Source organism: Hoplias malabaricus, chromosome 2 (assembly GCF_029633855.1).
Source record: "Hoplias malabaricus isolate fHopMal1 chromosome 2, fHopMal1.hap1, whole genome shotgun sequence".
NCBI classification, from domain to species: domain Eukaryota; kingdom Metazoa; phylum Chordata; class Actinopteri; order Characiformes; family Erythrinidae; genus Hoplias; species Hoplias malabaricus.
In genome coordinates this window covers 57,516,826-57,535,563 of record NC_089801.1, presented here as the reverse complement: position 1 = coordinate 57,535,563, position 18,738 = coordinate 57,516,826, and the positions used below count along the sequence as shown (strand labels likewise).

General features: G+C 37.6%; 1 protein-coding gene, 1 long non-coding RNA gene and 1 pseudogene across 2 annotated transcripts; 1 reads left to right on the top strand and 2 right to left on the bottom strand.

The window, feature by feature from the left end:
- Window positions 1-364: 364 nt before the first annotated feature.
- On the bottom strand, window positions 365-1,240 carry LOC136675174 (uncharacterized). The gene is made up of 4 exons (XR_010796140.1): window positions 1,151-1,240; window positions 729-806; window positions 547-635; window positions 365-453 (listed from the first exon to the last, which is right to left on the bottom strand). It is a non-coding gene; the product is annotated as an uncharacterized lncRNA (long non-coding RNA).
- A 1,809-nt stretch (window positions 1,241-3,049) lies between these two features.
- LOC136687689 (uncharacterized) lies at window positions 3,050-7,204 on the bottom strand (annotated as a pseudogene).
- A 6,828-nt stretch (window positions 7,205-14,032) lies between these two features.
- LOC136687656 (GTPase IMAP family member 7-like) lies at window positions 14,033-18,006 on the top strand. The gene is made up of 3 exons (XM_066662170.1): window positions 14,033-14,161; window positions 14,989-15,037; window positions 16,321-18,006. The coding sequence occupies exons 2-3, from the start codon at window positions 15,031-15,033 to the stop codon at window positions 17,760-17,762; spliced, it is 1,449 nt and encodes a 482-aa protein (XP_066518267.1). The 5' UTR covers window positions 14,033-14,161; window positions 14,989-15,030; the 3' UTR covers window positions 17,763-18,006.
- The last annotated feature ends 732 nt before the right edge of the window (window positions 18,007-18,738 follow it).

Sequence of the window (18,738 nt, the reverse complement as noted above, 5' to 3'; positions counted from 1 at the left end):
GGTACAACCGTAAATGGCAAATCTGTCCATAATGAAGAGTTTCTTCAGATATTTTAGCAGCCCTTGTGTCCAACTCAGCCATCTGTTGCAGATACAAACTACATAATTTGTTACAGTACTCGATTTTTATATACTTTTCAATCAAAACAAACGTTATATCTAACAGCAAACACAAAATATATGCAAAACAGTGTTACCTTTTCTCTACAGGAAAATGTAGGTGCCAATAAGGGTGCATGTATTTACAAGAGACTCAATGAACTTATTATGTTCACTGAAAAGACCTGTTATTAATACTTGTAATTATGTAAAAATGCTGAAACAAACTTACATATTTAAAAATTACATACCGTACAAACAAACACACCGCAATTGACACTGTCAATTTGTTTCCATGACTGTGCATTTGACACTTTCCACCCATTCAGTGAATTATGTTGACGGAATATGTTTCTGAAAGAGGTTTTATATGTATATGTAAAAATTATCTTTATATTTATATAAATAAAGTTAATCTATCAATTCACATCAAGAAAAACAATGTACCTTAGCATATCCATGTCATCACTTTCCAGTGTGTAAACTGAGCTTCTAGAGTCGTAAATTCGAATCTCTTTTCCAAGGATATCAAAAACCTATACAATAAATCCAACACATAAATAATTACAACCTACAGTGGCTGATTTACAAATTAGGTAACCAGCTAAAAATAACAGTGTTTATGATACCCAAAGAATGTAGTGATTTCCCGATTCTGGACCAACAGTTCCCCCAACAATCCGTGGCCACAGCACTTTTTCAGCATTCTATAAAAGAGCAGTGAAGTTCCTCAATCATTGTTGCACAAAACACATTTCCAATAGTTGGTTAAAATGTGAATTTAAAAAAAAAATCAATGACATACAAATCCTGTGCAAGTTCTATATATTATTGAAAACAGTAAAAGGACAATATTTCTATGTTTCTTGCCCCTGCCCAATTTGTGTGCTACTGGCATCAAATTCTAAATAGGCATATACCTTAACAAATTTCTATATGTATGGTATAAATTATTTAACACATCACTGCTTTCTGTTAACATTTTGCACACCATCCCAACTTTTCTGGAAATGGGGTTTGTATATAAATCTATGCTAATGTGGCATGATACCTGTAGAGGTGTGATTTCTTTCTCCGGAATGTTTCTTTTGGCTTGCCATTCCCGGTGCCATACAATAAATGTGTTTGTTGAGAGAGCAACAGTCTATAGTTACAGAAAAAACACACACCTTGAGATTAATAATGTAGCTGTAAAAACATTATCGTGCAGATTATGTGAACAGCATACTCACATTGGAACTCTCAGAAGCAATTTGAACCACTCGACTGTTGACGACCTATAAAAATGAAAGGGGCCAGATTACCATTTTACACTAACTCCAATCAATAAACAAATAAGGGATTAATTAATACAAAAAATGTAAGAAATATTTAAAATTCTTGCATCATCAGTTAGCCAGGGCAGTCTTGGCTTTAGTGCGATTTCAGTGTCAAGAAGATAATGTGGACAGATACTCTGGAGGTCTTTGATTGTAACTGGGTTATCATCATAACTTGTGATTATTTGTCGGTCATTCCTTCGTCCAGTGTACAACTCCAAGAGTTTGTCCTAATTTAAATAAAATACATGGCAAAATTACATATGCTGCCAATGACAAACAATGAAACATACAGAAGGGTGTACTGTAAGCTATGTTTAAGTTGTTATTACCTGATTTTCAGGAGCAATAGGGAACATGGCTATTGAAAATACAGTCATCAGACTTTGCCTGACTCTGTTCTTCATATGTGTCTGTAAGAGATGGTACCTGCCTCCTTTCTGCTGAAATTAGTCATTTAAACAATTACCACTGAGATCAATACTTAACACTAGAAAAGCATATTTTTATTCCAAAAACTATTATCGAGGCTTATTGTTATTTTATTCTTCAGCAGAATATCTGTAAATAATTAACTTCCCAAAAGAAGTACCATGAGAGCTGATTCTCAATTTTCCAGTGATGTCTATAAGGCTTGCTTGGTCATCATCTCCTCCAAGGTCTTGGCGTATTTTTTGTTGATATTGATGTTGTGAAGATGAAAATACAATCTCAAACAAAACATGTAATGTTCATCATTCATTTGGCACAAGGAGTAGCTGCTTGATGATAGTTCTCTGTTTATCTGTTCTGCTGCAGAAGAGTTCACCAGAATGGCCAAATCTGGCACCAGTTTTAAGCTCCTCAGAATTTCCTCTGGTCTTCTTTGATTTTTTTGATGGAATCTATCGTACAATGAATATCTTGCACTGGTTCCTGTCACAGGGTGCATAGAGGAAAATCTGTTAACAGATTTTTCCTGATTGTGAGAGTCTGAACTTGATGAGAAGCCAACATTTGTCACCCATGGAAATTGTACTTCAAGACGTTTCTCCAGTGCGGCCTGGATGTTCTCTTCTGTGTTGGCACACAGGCGACCATCATGTGGCTGGAAAAACTGCTGGTTAGTCCGGTTATTGACATGTCTGGCAACACGTCCAGCAGTGTCAGACACATAAATCGTGGGGGGATGTTTAAAACTCAAAAGAGCATGCCCATGGTCACGAGCTGACTCCTGCCACCACAATGCTGACTGATAATATACTACTGAGTGTATACAGGTCACATGCAGCACTCCACCTAAATAGCATATAATCAAGATTAAAAACTTTGTACTGATTTCAACCTTGAGAATTTGGTTCATTCACATCAAATATCAAATGAGGAAATGACAATACATTTGTGAGTCGTCCTTAAAACAATACTGTTGTGAAAGATGTTTATACAATGTTCAATCACACTTTGAGAGTCGCAATCCGCTTTTCAAGCATCTCCCATCTAGTCCTTACATTAACTTGAGTGTCCTCAGGGCTGGTATTATCCAAATTTGGCCGTCTAAACAGGTGGACTAGTACATTAAAAAAAATCAGCAAAATAACAACCAAGTGTTGCATTAATATGCATTTAATATTCACAGTCAAATTATTGTTGAACATAAATTATCATGGATCCTAGCAAGTCCACATATTCATTGACTTGCTAAAAAAAAAAAAGAAAAAACATTTCACAGGCCTTTTATGAGTTGTTTGAGTAGTTGTGTTACATCAAATATGTTTGAGTCCCCAAAGAACAGATTAAGAAAAGCAATTTGAGAGGAATTATAAGTTTCATACCAGATAAATTAAAAGCTATTTTCCAATTGGCATCAGCAATAAACATTGGTGGGCTGTGGCCACATCTGTTGCAAGAATAATTGTAAGAATAGTCCCTCATCGCAGAGAAATGGTTAAATGCCCTTCGTATAACATTGAAAGGAAGTTTGAGGTTGGCATGTTCCTCCAGAGTTTGCAGAAATCGCCCTACGGCAATGTGATTCTGTTTATATTAAAAAAAAAAAAAAGAACGTTCAGTACAGAACTTTTGTTTCTCATGGATATGCATGAACAATGTGGCAGACATCACTCTGGTAATGCTCTACTGTACAGTCATATTTGTTAATAATATGTAACAATGTGTGAAGGTTAAAATAATTGTTGATAATATGACAAGTTTTATTCACTCACTGGTAGTCCTGTTGTCAGCAGAGAACAGAGGGGAATGGTCAGAATTACTTTATTGTTATAATTGTGATATCCAGACTGATACTCTTGGAATCTCACTGGGCGCCTGCAAACAAGGCACTCTTTTATGTACACTGGCACATCTGGGGGAATGCCAAAAGGGAAAATGTGAGGATTGTGAGTATAAAAAGAAAGTAAGAAAACAACTAAAAATATATGAGGCAGTTGCTGACTACAAAATTAAACTAGCAAAAATTAACCTTTGGTCAATGTGGATATCCCATACACTGTCCCATGATTTGTGACCAGAGTCTTCACTCCCAAATCTGGGGGAGATGGAACTTTCTGCTCTGTTTTTGAGAGTTCAATATTAAGCTGTGCTGGCACCTTCTTTTGTTTCCAAATATATTCTGTCATTTCACATATATCTGCTGAAGTCCTCTGTGACATATCTCTTATGGTGTCACCTGACTCTCTTACGTTCTCCTCAATATCATCTATGTCTTCAGCACTTGGGTCTGAGCATGAAGTAGATTGGGTCTCTCTTGAAAAATCCACCACATTGACATGTATCTATGGACACATTTTTTCATTTTGTTTCGGCACTGGCAGTGCCACTGGCCTAACTGACTGTCAAATGTCACTCTTCTTCTCTCAAACTGACACCAGTTGTCTTTTATCCCAGTAAAAATGGAAAAGTACACGTATCTGTTCGAGAGATTATGTTCTCCCCAAAAAATGGGAAAAACACCAACACCTGCAGACAGACTTTTGGAGTTCAAATCAATTCATTCGTCTTTTCGAGAAGTAGAGATGAGGCCTGTCTCTACCATTGAATGTAAGGAATCCAGCCTAAGCCCTGGTGGTTTTGAATAGGGAATAGCATGATTTGTTCTCTGAAGATGTTGGCATTCTAATCCTGCGTTACCACTTTCCATCCCTATTCTCATATAGTCTCTGCATAATGGTACTTCACATGCCAAGGACTGAGAGAGAATGGACTTGCAAATATGAATAGCAACCCTGGGTCCATAGGTATCTTTGGGGGTGACAAAAATCCCTCTTTTGTCATCTATGCAGATGACTGGCTGGCTCTCCTTGACATGTTGCTGAGCTTCATGACGCTTCAAATTTGACCTGTTACTGAAGGTCATGTGGCAAACAGAGCACTCCAGACTTGAAATTGTTCTACTCTTCCTCTCTGCTGATGGTCTATCTGTTTCTGGGGTGGGCTCTTCTACATTTGTATAGACAGTTTGCAAATAGCAGAGACAGAAAGGAACATGATATTAAGAGACAAAAAAAAACTGTGCCACAAATGATAATTAAATAACTTTAAAGATAGGTATTTACCTGCAAGTGTGCCTGGAGGAGTTCTCTAACGTTAAAACCTGCAAAAGAGATTGAAATTCATCAAGACAATACAATAAATACATTCCAAGAAAAACAATACATTGAAATTCAAAGTTACACACACCGTGATTACTGAGATGTTTTTTTAAAATCTGGTGTGCGACCCAAGAGATGACGGCACTTAGGGCAATGCCAGTGACTCCTTTTTTCCTCTTTGCCATTAGCACAGAAGCAAGGAATTGTGAATTTAACTATAAAGACAAGTGACAATGTATTTTAGCTGAATGAGAGAAATTTGTGTATATTTCATTTGCTGTCATTAAATAAAAGTAAAAAACAAAGAAACATCTGCAATACGATAACATTTACAAAGAAATATATATATATATATATATATATATATATATATATATATATACTTACTAATGCCATTGTACTCAAAATATACTGCATACTTTAGGTGCCTTGTGACAAGATGGTCACGAGATGCTTTAAAAGCATTCTTACAATATGGGCAGTTAAGGTCACCACTCAATGAATAAAGTTCCTCCTCTACTGTAAACTCAAAAGCAACATCTGCACAAACAGTTATCTATTAAACACAATCGTGTGCTTGGCAAACAACATATAGATAGCAGAATAAATCAATTTCACTTTTTCTGGGTAACAAACTAAAATCTTGAGTTTTAGTAACTTATTACTGGTCAGTTCATAGAGCTACTTCACATACATGTATGCCTCCTAAAAATTAATGGTCTTTAACACTAACATAAGTGTAAAATCTAATGCTCAATGCAACTTTGTTAGTCTGAAACCTTTAGACAATGCATGCTTAGCTTTAAAAAAAAAAAAATGCTTTACAGTTTAGGATATTCTTACCTGCCATGCTGATGAGAGAAAATAAGTATAGGGGGATGAACAGAAGGTATATTTAAATGGGGAAAGAATCTCTTTGGTAAATAAATGTTTCTTTTTGTTAAAGGAAATATCTGTTGGGTTAAACAAACAATGACAGAGAGAGGAGAAAATGTGAGCAGAGTCACAAAAACAGTAGAAGGCACCAAAATAAAGGATGGTGTGAGTGGAATAAGGCAAAGATGTTGGATGCAAATAAAGTGTTTGAAATAGAAATAATTTAACCACAAATAAATATGTAACATAACTGCATTAGGTCAAAGTTTATATAATTATTAGCACAAACGTGAAATGCATTCAATTCTATAAATATATAAAGCCAGATAAATTATTTTAATCTATGCTTCTTCTTTTTCATTTGTTTGATACTTTATACTGAGTACATTTATATGAAAGTCTGTTTTTGTTTTATCACAGTATTCATTTCTTAAATCTTAAGTGTCTTGGCATTTTAGTGAAATACACATTGCTATGTATAAAACAGGAGCGGTGCACTCAAAACTATTCACTGTTACGCCTGTTTATTTTAGAATGATTGAAAATTAATTTACACAGCCTGTAAACATTCATTATATTTATCATATTGGAATTTACACTTTTTAATGTGTGTTTTAAGTCACATTAAGTAAAGCAAACAAAGAAAAAGGGAAAATACTGTACATCAAAAGGCATGAAATATACTTTGGTTGCTAGTACAGTTGTAGTGGCACTTCGTCTCAATTTCTGTAGTACACCAAGACTTATAAAAATATAAATGAAATGATCATACATACTCAGATACATTATAAAAAAAAATGTACAGTACACGTTTACGATACGTTGTCGTCATTCTACTAGCTAATACAAACCTTACACTTTCAATGTTACTCATTTAATAAATGTTCGTAGTATAAAGTCTGTCATGTTTCGTCTGGTTAATTTTCACATAGCTGGCTACATGAACACAGACAGACGCTTACCTTTTGCCAGCGGTCATTAAAAACGTTCCGTAGTCAGTCTCCAGTTAGCGCTTAAGACTCGTAACAGGAGGCTGTCATTGGCAGCTCCAGCCTAACACCACTAGCGCTGACTGCTCCTTCCTGCTGCCAGCTGCCAATTAGAGATTGAACCCCCTCTCAAAATGTTTGTATAATCCATAGAAACTGAGAGTCAACACACCTTCAACGTCGTAATTGTGAGCCTTCTTCCTAAAAGTGTTTTTTTTCCACTTTAGTTAATCTGTCGGGATATGTACCGTTAGTAAGATCATTGACAATCTGTTTACACAGAACAGGATCCATTTTCAGAGTTAAGGTATAACGATAAACTGAAAATTGTATCTATGAAGCGTCTGTCTGCAAGATAGTAAACGTATTAAGACTAATAAACATGCGAATGTTAAACGCGACTCGCTAAGTGTAACACCCAACCTCTCACTATGGTGATGCACGACGTTACGTCTCTTTGAGCAAGATACAATCTTAGGGGTCTGAGCACTGAAAGTGCTGGAGCCCTGTTGTTGTTTTTTTTTTCTCCTTTAATTTATTATTTCTTTTTACACTACATTGTTTTGGTAAAGGCTACACTAAAAATAAATGAATAATAAAAACACATAGATAATCAACGATATTTATTATAAACAAGATTTCAAAACATGATCAAAGCATACTACATGGTAAAACCGCAAAATATGAGTCCTGCTTTGAATTATTGAAACACTGATGAGCTGCTTTATAGCAAAAAACAAATGAATGTATAGTATGTGTATGGGCTCATACAGTAAAATGCATTTGAGGATAACCTGAAGTAATTTGACAAAGCTTAAAAATCGTCAGTAGTCTGCCTCTTTGGCAGTGCAATAAAAATTAGTTTGGTAAGATATTAAAAGATATAAAAACTATTTAAAATAAGGACGTCAGATTGTTCAATGAAATATCCCAATGAAGGGAAAAAATCAAGCTTAACCCTTAAGCATAAACAGAAAAAAATCGACTCTAATTTGCGCTTTACGCCGTTATACTGCTGCGCCAGGCGCGTGCACGCAAAGGGGAGTCGGATTCTGGCGGGGAGTCTGTTTTCGGCACAACACCGGCTCCATTTCAGTGCTTGGACCGGAGTCTTGCTTCGGCAAACTTCCAACGCGTCACTGGTTACGTCCTCAGAACGCTGTTCCACTAGGACCAATAAAGGGCGGCGGCAGACAGGGCGTAAGGGAAAGCGTGGAGTGGATTTTCACCTGCTCCGACCTCTCCCAAGGTTCAAGCCCTCTACCAGCATTAAAATAGCCCTATTCAATGCCCAATCTTTATCAAACAAAGCCAGGCTAATAGAGGACCATATTCTTGATAAGGAAATATAACTTATGTGTCTATCTGAAACCTGGCACATACCAGAGTCCTATTCTACATTGAATGAGGCCTGTTCCACAGGTTACACCTATTTGGAAAAGGCCAGGGGCACAGGTCTTGGAGGAGGCTTGGCAGTTATTTATCACGCAGACCTGCAACTGTCCCTGCTCCCCTTGCCCCAAGCTGTCAACATTTGAGTGTCTTTCATTCAAATGTATATTAAAAAACGCCAACAACAATATTACTTATCTACCACCACCCCCAAATCCAACCCAGGCTTCATCACAGAAATACCTGTTGACAACACTCTGTGCAACAACATTCAATGTAAATATCCTTGGTGATTTTAATATTCACGTGGATTCACCCACAAGTCAATTCACTGCAGAGTTTCTAGAGCTTCTTGAGTGTATCCATCTAAAGCAGCATGTTAATGTGCCTACTCACACCAGGGGGCATACACTTGACCAGGTCATCACTGATTCTGCCCCCATAACAAATCTCTATGTGCATGCTATGCATTTCTGATCATAAGGTCATGTCTATGGAGCTGTCTGTAAAACGTTTACACTCCAAACCAAAACGCCTAATCCGGTTCAGAAATCTGAAAAATATTAATTCTGCCAGTCTCAGTCAGGATAAGAAAGAACTGTCAACTACCCAGCTAGCAAGGTAGGTCTGGGCTGATTCTGGCTCGAGCTCGGCACTGTCGGCTGTCTCGGAGTGAATGCGGCACCCTGTATCTGGCCCAGTTCCGGCTGCACGTTGGCACTGTCGGCTGGCGAGGCTATTGCCATTGCAGTTAGCACACTACACTGATCAGAGCATTTTATTAAATACTGCGTATTAATCGTATGTGACTCACATCTAAAAATAAAAGAAAATACTGGTAACTGTCTGGAAAATGATGTAATAAATGTTAAATAAAGAGAATCATTATTTTAACTTGTTAAATGCCATATAGTCATGTGTAAGCTCTGTACTGTAATATTTTAGAATATTGATGTAATGACTGGGACATGAACGACAGAAATGATTATGATAAATTATGATTAATAAGGAGACAGTGCGGTGCTGAAGGGAGGAAATAGTTATTTAAGTTTTTGAAGACGACAGCTTTTAAAATAAATGAACTCAGAATGAGAAAACGGAAGGTGGCAGAAGCGAACCGCTGTAAAAACACAGAAGAAGAAGAACATGAAGATTCGCGCTCTTTTCTGTGACCGCGGCGCGCGAGCAGCTCTCACCGGCCTCAGGGAACAGCTTCATCCCGTAAGTATTTCAATTTAACCTTATATTTTCGGATACATAAGTATTTAGGTATCGCCCAAATGTAGTTAACATCATTAATGTTATGTACGTTATTCTATAAACTGCTATACGTTACATATGTAATATCGAACCGTTTTTTTTTCCAAATGATAACGTTTTAGCTAACCTGTTTAAATCTAGCTAGCTCTTTTTTCCCCTCTGACATAGAATACATTTAAATGACATGACGATCGCTCATACATGTTATGAGTTATTTTAATTTGAGTAATTATGTGGTTTGATGGCGTATTTTACAAGACGATGTGAGCATTTTTGTGGGTTTTTATGTCACACAGAACCGCATTCCTCAGTATAAGAAATAAATAAAACTGCTTAAACACATTAAGGTACTAGATAAGTAGCTTGCAATGTTAAAATACATTCTCAATCTCAGTGCTGGTTTTTTGTGTAATGTAACGTTTTAAATGTATATTTCCACATGCACTAATCCTTTGTTAGGGAGTAGCAGTGATTTTGGGGCTAGTGATTAATGGGTTGAAGGAGGTTATATTGAAAACGATAGAAGCCCATTTACTGAGAGAAAATTTTTTCAAAGTTAACTATGAACATTCATTCATTATCTGTAACTGCTTATCCAATTCAGGGTCGTGGTGGGTCCAGAGCCTACCTGGAATCATTGGGCACAAGGAGGGAATACACCCTGGAGAGGGCACCAGTCCTTCACAGGGCAACACAGACACACACTCACTCACACTTTTGAGTCGCCAATCCACCTACCAACGTGTGTTTTTGGACTGTGGGAGGAAACCAGGGAGAACACACCAACTCCTCACAGACAGTCACCCGTAGCGGGAATCGAACCCACAACCTCCAGGCTGGAGCTGTGTGACTGTGACACTACCTGCTGCGCCATCGTGCTGCCCAACTATGAACATGAACTAATTGATTTTCTTTATGTAATTATGTAAAGATGGACTGCAGTAAGAAAACTAGTGGGGCAGTGAAAAATGCAGGTGGCAGGGAGAAAAGCAGATAGGAGGTTAATTTAAGTTTCTTAGATGAGATCTTTAGCATCAGTTGTAGCATAAACTTTTGTACTATAACCTGATAATCTTTTACATTTGAAGTTCTGTAGTTAATGAATTTGCATGCATAAGCAGTTTACAGTTTTTCATTAAATATTTTTTAAAGAAAATATATTGAAGAGAACAGAACATGTACAAAATCTCTATGTTTAAATTCAGAGCTGGAATTCAACAAGGAGTACAACTGAGGTGACTACACTTGAGCGTTCTTTCACTACACTGCACGTCCTGAAGATCTTTGTTGTCCAGGCTGTCAGAGATGATATTTCCATCTTTGTTGAGGGCAGTGCAAACTGTTGATGGAACTGATGTGTGCCATGAATAAGTGTTAAATGTGTACTTCCACACATTTGAGGAAACTCAAACTGTTTTAAAGTACCTTTCTGCCATTTTTTTTTTTACTTTTCCAAACCTACTGGTGAATTTTAAGCGATTTTTTTATATGGCCTTAGCATAGTATATTTTTATGGAAAAGTCTGAATTTAAATGGCAGTTCTTAGGGTGTAAAACCAATTGTTTTTTTGAAAAACAGTATTTGAATGTTAATTGAATTTAGGAAATCATGACACGGCCAATTTCAAATTTCAATGCCAGTTACACATGTATTTTCTATTTATTGATTTTATGTACTATTTGTATTCATTGCAATTGCTGTATGTTCACATTGTTTCAAGGTTGTATGACAAGCACACTTACTAATATTACATTGTCAGATATGTTGTCATTGTGGTGGTACCCTTCAATTGTACATATTTGTACATTTAATTAGGTGTACAGAAATAAACTATTACAACCGATAATGAGCCAGATCGGGGCCAAGTCTGGCACTAATAGCGTGCTTCTGGCTCAAACTCGGCCGTGGTCCGATTATTGTTATTTAGTTATGGCTTGCCAGACTAGGGCCGAGTCATTGAGCCGCGCCTCAGCCACAACACTCGGCCGAGTTTCTTTTTTAAGATCATCCCCTTGGTTCACTGATGAGCTACGGAGAATAAAGAAAACTGGACATGCCCTTGAGCGACGATATGTTTCCACAGGACTGGAAGTCCATAAGCAGGCTTACCGTGACCATCAAAAGGCCTATTCTAAAGCTCTGGCCACAGTTAGGTCTCAATTCTATTCTTACAAAATTAGTAATAATTTTGGAAACTCAAGAAAGCTGTTTTCTACAATAAGTCACTTACTGAAACCCCAAACCCATACATGAAGCAACCACACAGAAGAACAGTGTGGTTTATGACATTTTTCTCTAACAAGGTAGAATTCATCAGTTCTGCTTTTCCATTACCATCCCCGCCTGTATCAGTGATACAGACTCTAAAGCCATAGACCATACTCTCTCACTTCACTGATACTACACATAGAGGTGGAGGGATATATTCAGAAAATGAGGCCCTCCACATGTTCACTCGATCCTTTTCTAACATCATTGATAAAAGCGAACAACTCAGTCATTAGCCAACTCATCACTGCAATAATACATAAGTCATCGCAAACTGGCCTAGTCCCTTCACTCTTAAAAACTGCTCTTATTCGTCCACACCTGAAAAAAACCCTCATTAGATCCTGAAAACCTGGAAGATTATAGACCCATCTCCAATCTACCATTTCTCTCTAAGGTTTTGGAAGAAGTTGTTGCAGCACCCCTCCACCACCACCTCCATACGCATAGTCTGTATGAGACTTTTCAATCTGGTTTCCGCTCTGCACGTAGTACAGAGACAGCCCTGGTCAGAGTTACCAATGATTTGTTGATGGCTGCTGACCAGGGCTCCCCGTCACTTCTCATACTCCTAGATCTCTCTGCCGCCTTCAATACTGTGGATCATAACATCCTCTTGCATCGACTCCACACTACAGCTGGACTCTCTGGAACCATCCTCCAATGGTTCCAGTCTTACCGCAATGGCAGAGTTGATTATGTGGCCCTGGGGGAGGCAAGATCATCTCCCCACACTGTCACCTGTGGGGTTCCTCAGGGGTCAGTGCTTGGACCAACTCTGTTTACTGTCTATATGCTCCCTCTGGGCAACATCATCAGGAAATATGGGATATCATTCCATTCTCGTGCAGATGACACCCAGCTTTATTTAAGAACAGATTCCATCTCCACTTCATCCACCCCTCCAGCTCTCACAGCATGTCTGGAGGAGACAAAGGTGTGATTGTCTGAGAACTTTCTTCAGTAAAACAGAAGTCCTCCTCATCGATACTCCACATCAGATTAAGACATCTTCTATCAGTAATACTTTTGTCTCTGGTCATAGCATTCCCCTCACTTCTTCTGTTACAAATCTAGGTGTCAAACTGGACCCACATTTATCATTTGACAATCACATTCGCCATCTATCCAAAGTCACTTTCCTCCATCTCAAAAACATAGCAAAACTCCGTCCTTACCTCCCCCAACCAGATGCTAAAAAATTGGTCCATGCCTTTGTCTTCTCCAGGCTGGACTATTGTACTGCTCTCCATATTGGGATTTCTAGGAGCCTGCAGAAGCTCTAGCTGATTCAGAACTGTGCTGCCAGGATCCTTACGAGGAAGCGCAAATATGAGCACATTACACCGATTCTCTACACTGGCTACCCATCCACTACAGAATCCAGTACAAAATCTGTTCTCTTACTCACCAGTGTCTCTATGGAAATGACCCACTGTACCTCAAAGAGCTCCTTACCCCACACAATACCTCAAGACATCTCCGTTCCACCAATGCCTATCGCCTTCAGCAACCCCGGACTAAACTTTCTTCTATGGGAGACCATGATTTTCAAGCTGTTGCCCCATGTCTTTGGAATGCACTCCCAGATTCTCTGAGGGCACTCTGAGAGCATTATCTCGTTTTTATTTACTTGTTTCTTAATGGATTTTTTATTGCTTCTGATTATCCTGTAACACTTTGAGATTTCCTTGAAATGTAAAGTGCATTATAAATAAAATGTATTATTATTATTATTATTATTATTATTATTATATCCATGTCCTCCACAGATAGAGCAGATTAATGAGCCAATTTTAAAGTTTTACTTCAACCTGAGTTATTTCTGGAACATCCCCAGATTTACAGACTACAGCATACATTAATATATTATATAACTGCACATAAATATGCTGTGGACTGAAAATATATGCAGTCTGGCCACAGCCTGTTTTAAAATATAAGAACAAGCAAATCCAACACTATAGCAGTAAGTAGTTCTTTATTGTGTTTTTGAGTTATTTTATTTAATATATAAATAAAATATAAATAAAATTAATTGTATTAATAGTCATTAAGAGTCAAGGCTAGTTTGTCCAGTAAATCTTTATTATTTTCTGACAGCATTACAAGAGACAATGACTCTGCAAGCAATCACAGTATTGCACTGACCCTAACCTGATTTTTGCTGACTGCAGGGAGCAAGGGAGGACAAAATGAAAGTAAACCACAAACATTTCCAGGAAATGCCTCCCCTTCTCATAACTGGTGTAAAGGGAGAACAAAAACTTTAATTTTCCTAAGCTCCTTTCACATGAGACGACCCTCTTCACAGAACCACTACTGACCTACACACCTCTTCATTAGAGACCAGTGACACAGTCAGTTCCAGGTAAGATCACTTTACACACTTTCTGTTTATTCCTATAACACAGTGCAGAAAAGAGCTTAAGTGTTGATCTGTAATCTGACACAGAGGAAAACTGAAGTTCATGGTCTTGTGTTAATGTGATGTGGTACCTTCAAATCCTGCTGGCAAAATATTTCGTTAAGTGTTTTTAAAGAAAGATAAATGAAGCTGCAGTGTTGACACGCAGAACTGTGAATGATTGTGTTTAGTGAAGCAGGGGAGCCTACAGCAAATTAAAGTTTTTACAGCTGCCCCACTTCATACACTTTTACTGAAAAAACTGTTTGTATTATCAACATTAACTTAAAACCCACTTTTTCACATTAAAAATGGGTAACGTTATCTTAATAAACATTTATCTTTCTCCAAACAGGTCATAAGCTCCAAAACCATCTACATGTTGATTAAGAATGCACAGAAGTTTAATAAAAATGCCACCCATCACCAAAATTATCAAACAATGATTTACATATATTGCTCATTCAGACAACTGAATGAGCAATATACTGAAACTGATTACAATTAGTTTGCATTCTGCTTTTTAACTGGTGTTTAAAATGTCTTCATCGTTGACTAAACATAAAAATGCAACATTGAAAAGACATAATAACATTTCATCTCAGATTTTAACACCAGCAATAAGGCTGTTCCACAGGACCGCTAAACTTTCAGAATGTGTTGCCTAACAAGGCTGTTTGTGTGAATGCTGATCATGTGTCCACATCTGTTTAACATCAGCAGATTGATTATATATTTATTTTGTTGTTCTTCAGCACGAACAGACTGGTCTGTTTTGTTGTTAATTACAGGCTGGGGATTCAAACAAAACTCAGTGAAACACAACCAGACAAATGGCTGGTAAGTATAAAAGTAGAAAATCTCTTTTATCTAGAAAAACATCATTTTACATGATGTTAAAATCATGTAAAATAATTACAAAAATAAGCCTTTAATCTTCACTTTGTACATAGCCATCTATGATCTATCTATATTTAGAATGGAAAAGGGACAAATCTTAAATATAATGACAGAAATAAAATGAATCATAAACCTATAATAATACAGATTCAATATGAAATGATTCATTCATTACAGATTTCATCAATATTTCAGTCTTTTCAGAGTAACAGCATTGACCATGTTTCATCTCTCTTCTGTGCTTTCTCTTCCTCTCGTGGTCATGACCGTTATTTGGGTTTGTTTAGCCATGGTCTCCTCATGTTATTATCTATTACGATTCCCTCTTCTGTGTGATGTGATCATAGTTCACGTGTTCCCTTTCTCTGTTGGTTTGTTGGGTATTTGTACTCTGTAGGCTCTTAAATCTGTTTTAGTCACTGTATGTTTCTTGGTCTCTTTGTTTCTAGTTCTGTTTTAGTCTCTTTTTGTTTCAGGTTTTGTTTCAGTCTCTGAATGTCTTTTTTTTTCTCAGTTGCTGACTGTCTCATTGTGCATACTGTCCTAGTGCCTGTAGATTCCCCATTCTCTTTAAGAACCCAGCCTGTGTCTTTCTTTGTTTGGTTCACTGTACTCCTTTGGTCTCTTTGTTTTCCCATTTTTACTTTAAGTAAATTTCTGTTTTTATCCTGAGGTCTTCTTATGTTCCTGTTTAATGTTTATTAATTCTCATGTTGGCCTTTCCTCTTGTTCAATTTTCAGCTTGTAGCTGTCTCCATCTTGTGTTCTTTCCTTGTTGGTCACAGTTTTGGTTCTTGTGTTTAGTTCTTGGTTATTCTGTTTCTGTCCCAACATCTGTGTTTTAGTTAATATTCTGTCTAAGTCTAGTGTTAGTTACATCCCTGCTTGGTTCCTTATCCTGATATTAATAGCAGTATAAGTTGTAGGTTGTATATATTAGGTTTGTTAAGTGTTTGCTTGTTTGTTTCCCATGTTTCTTTCTCTGTTTGCTTTCTTTGTTCCTTTCTATGTAACTTTTTCATCTGGTTTATTTTACCTCGTTCAATACTCATCAAATCTTACACACGATTTAAGTGTTAAACATTTTCAAATGAGCAACTCATGATCACTGTGGATAAGATGAAGGAGGGGTTTAGATGCTATAGCTAATAATGTCACACTATGTATTCTCTGAGAAGTAAATGTTTTTGCTGCAGTAAAGAATTTGTGGGACTGTTTTTCAGAAAAACGTGAGCTGAGGATTGTGCTTCTGGGAAAAACTGGAGTCGGCAAAAGTTCTGTTGCCAACACAATTCTAGGAGAGAGGGTGTTTAAAGCAACATGTTCAGCACAAAGTGAAACAAAGATTTGTCAAAGGGGCGAAAAAGAAACGAATGACAGTAGGATTGTGGTAATAGACACTCCTGGGATTTTTGATACTCACAGATCAGAGGCAGAAATTAAGGCAGAGATAGTGTCCTGTCTCGTAGAGTGTGCTCCAGGTCCTCATGTTTTTATTTTAGTGTTGGAGGTAAAAACATACACCAATGAAAGCCAGGATGCAGTGGATAAGCTAATAAAGTACTTCTCTGATGATGTTCTTCATCATACGGTGCTAATTTTCACTCATGGTAATGACCTTGATGAGAACATGACCATCCATGACTTTATAAATGACTTTGATGCTGAAGGAAAAAGAGGTGGAAAGCTAACTCTGAAAGATCTCGCAGAGAAATGTGGAAACAGAGTTCATGTAATAGACAACAAACACTGGACAGAGGAGAGCAGAGTCTCTGCTGTAATAGCTGAAATATACAAGCTGAGCATTTCACATCAGATGAAGAACAAAATCATTGAGGAAATGCAGTCACAACAAACTGATGAAAAGCCATGGATAAAAATCCTGTCAAACCTCAATGACAACGCAGAAGCAGAAGTTGATGTTCAAGAGAGCAATGAGGAACATCGCAGCAACAGATTTCAAATGAATCAGTTAATAAAGTCCATTAATGAAATCCTGAAACAAAACCAGAACAGACCCTACACAAACAAAGCTTTAGAAGAGACTGGAAAAGCCATTAAACAAGAAATGTATAACATAGTTCAGGAGGAAAAAGGGGAGATTGGAGACATGACACAAATTGACCAAAAAGAGCTTGTTATGATCAAAGAACGAGCAAAAGAGAGAGTCAGAACCAAAGTACTGAAATTGGTGTCTGGTGTAGCCACAGGAGTGTTACTTGGAGCTCTGCTGGGAATTGGAGTTGGAGTAGCAGCACCAGCAGTGTTAGTGGCAGGTCTAATAAAATCTTTATGGACAAAGCTCTTTGGTCAAGTGTCACAAGCCCAAGAAACCCCAGTGGAGAAAAAAGATGTAAGAGCAGGTGTTACTGCAGGTGCTGGTGTTGCAGCAGGAGTAATTGCTGAGGCAGGAGCATTAAGTGCAGGTGCTGCTACTGGGATAGGTGCAGGAGTTGGAGCTGGGGTACTGCTCATCTATGGGGCTGTGAAGGGCGCCAAAGCTGGCGCTGATGTTTCTAAGACGTCTGACAACCCAAAACAGGCAGCGAAGGGAGTAAAGGACACTTTAGTGAAAAACGCTGAAGATATTTTGAACGCCTGCTTGAATCTGGGGAACCCTAATCCAGGAAATATCTATGAACAACTAGAAAATCAAAACAATTAAACAGTTTTCCTCCATTGTAATAAACACCACAACATTGTGCAACATCACAGACCTGAACTACTAATAACAAGTCTATATATGTTTTCATAATTATGTTATTTTGTAAATAAAGGCTTAGAAATTGTGTTGAGAATTGTGAACATGTTTGATGAATCATTGATCATTGATGATATCATTAAAATGTTTGGAATACAACTATTTCTGTGAATGTGAATAAAAAAAATATATGCATGCTTACATTAAAAAGGACTGTACACACTTCACTAATGAGTTCTCACTGATTCATTTTTTCAGGATTTTTTTGCCTATACTGTGTAATATATAAATTATCCATTCATCATTCAATCAGGGTCATGGTGGATCCGGAGCCTAGCCGGTGTCATTGGGCAAAAGGCAGGAATACACCCTGGAGGGGCACCAGTCCTTCACAGGGCGACACACGTATTCATTCACACACTCACACCTACGGACACGGAGTCTCCAATCCACAAAGTGCGTTTTTGGAGTGTGGGAGGAAACCGGAGCACCCGGAGGAAACCCACGCAGACACAGGGAGAACACACCACACTCCTCATAGACAGTCACCTAGAGCGGGACTAGAACCCACAACCTCCAGGGACACTACCTGCCGCACAGCCGTGCCCAGTAGTGTTTTTTTTAGTTTTCATTATTGCCATACAGCAGGTAAGTTATGATGTCACCACATTACAAGATTTGTTTAGCACGTTTTCTGTAAGTAGATTTGTTAATTGGCACTGTATTAATGTAAAATAGCATGATATATGTAGCGGAGGCAGTGATAATTATTTATTATTTATTTAATTAATAATTAATTATTTAATTCATTTTGTTAAGCTCCATGTTTGGGAGCCATTAAGTAATATGTAGTGTCTTTGGCTGTTCAGTCTCAGTTTGGACAAGTAGGCTATAATGCCTTACACATTACACATAGCAGAATTAGCTAGAATTAATTATT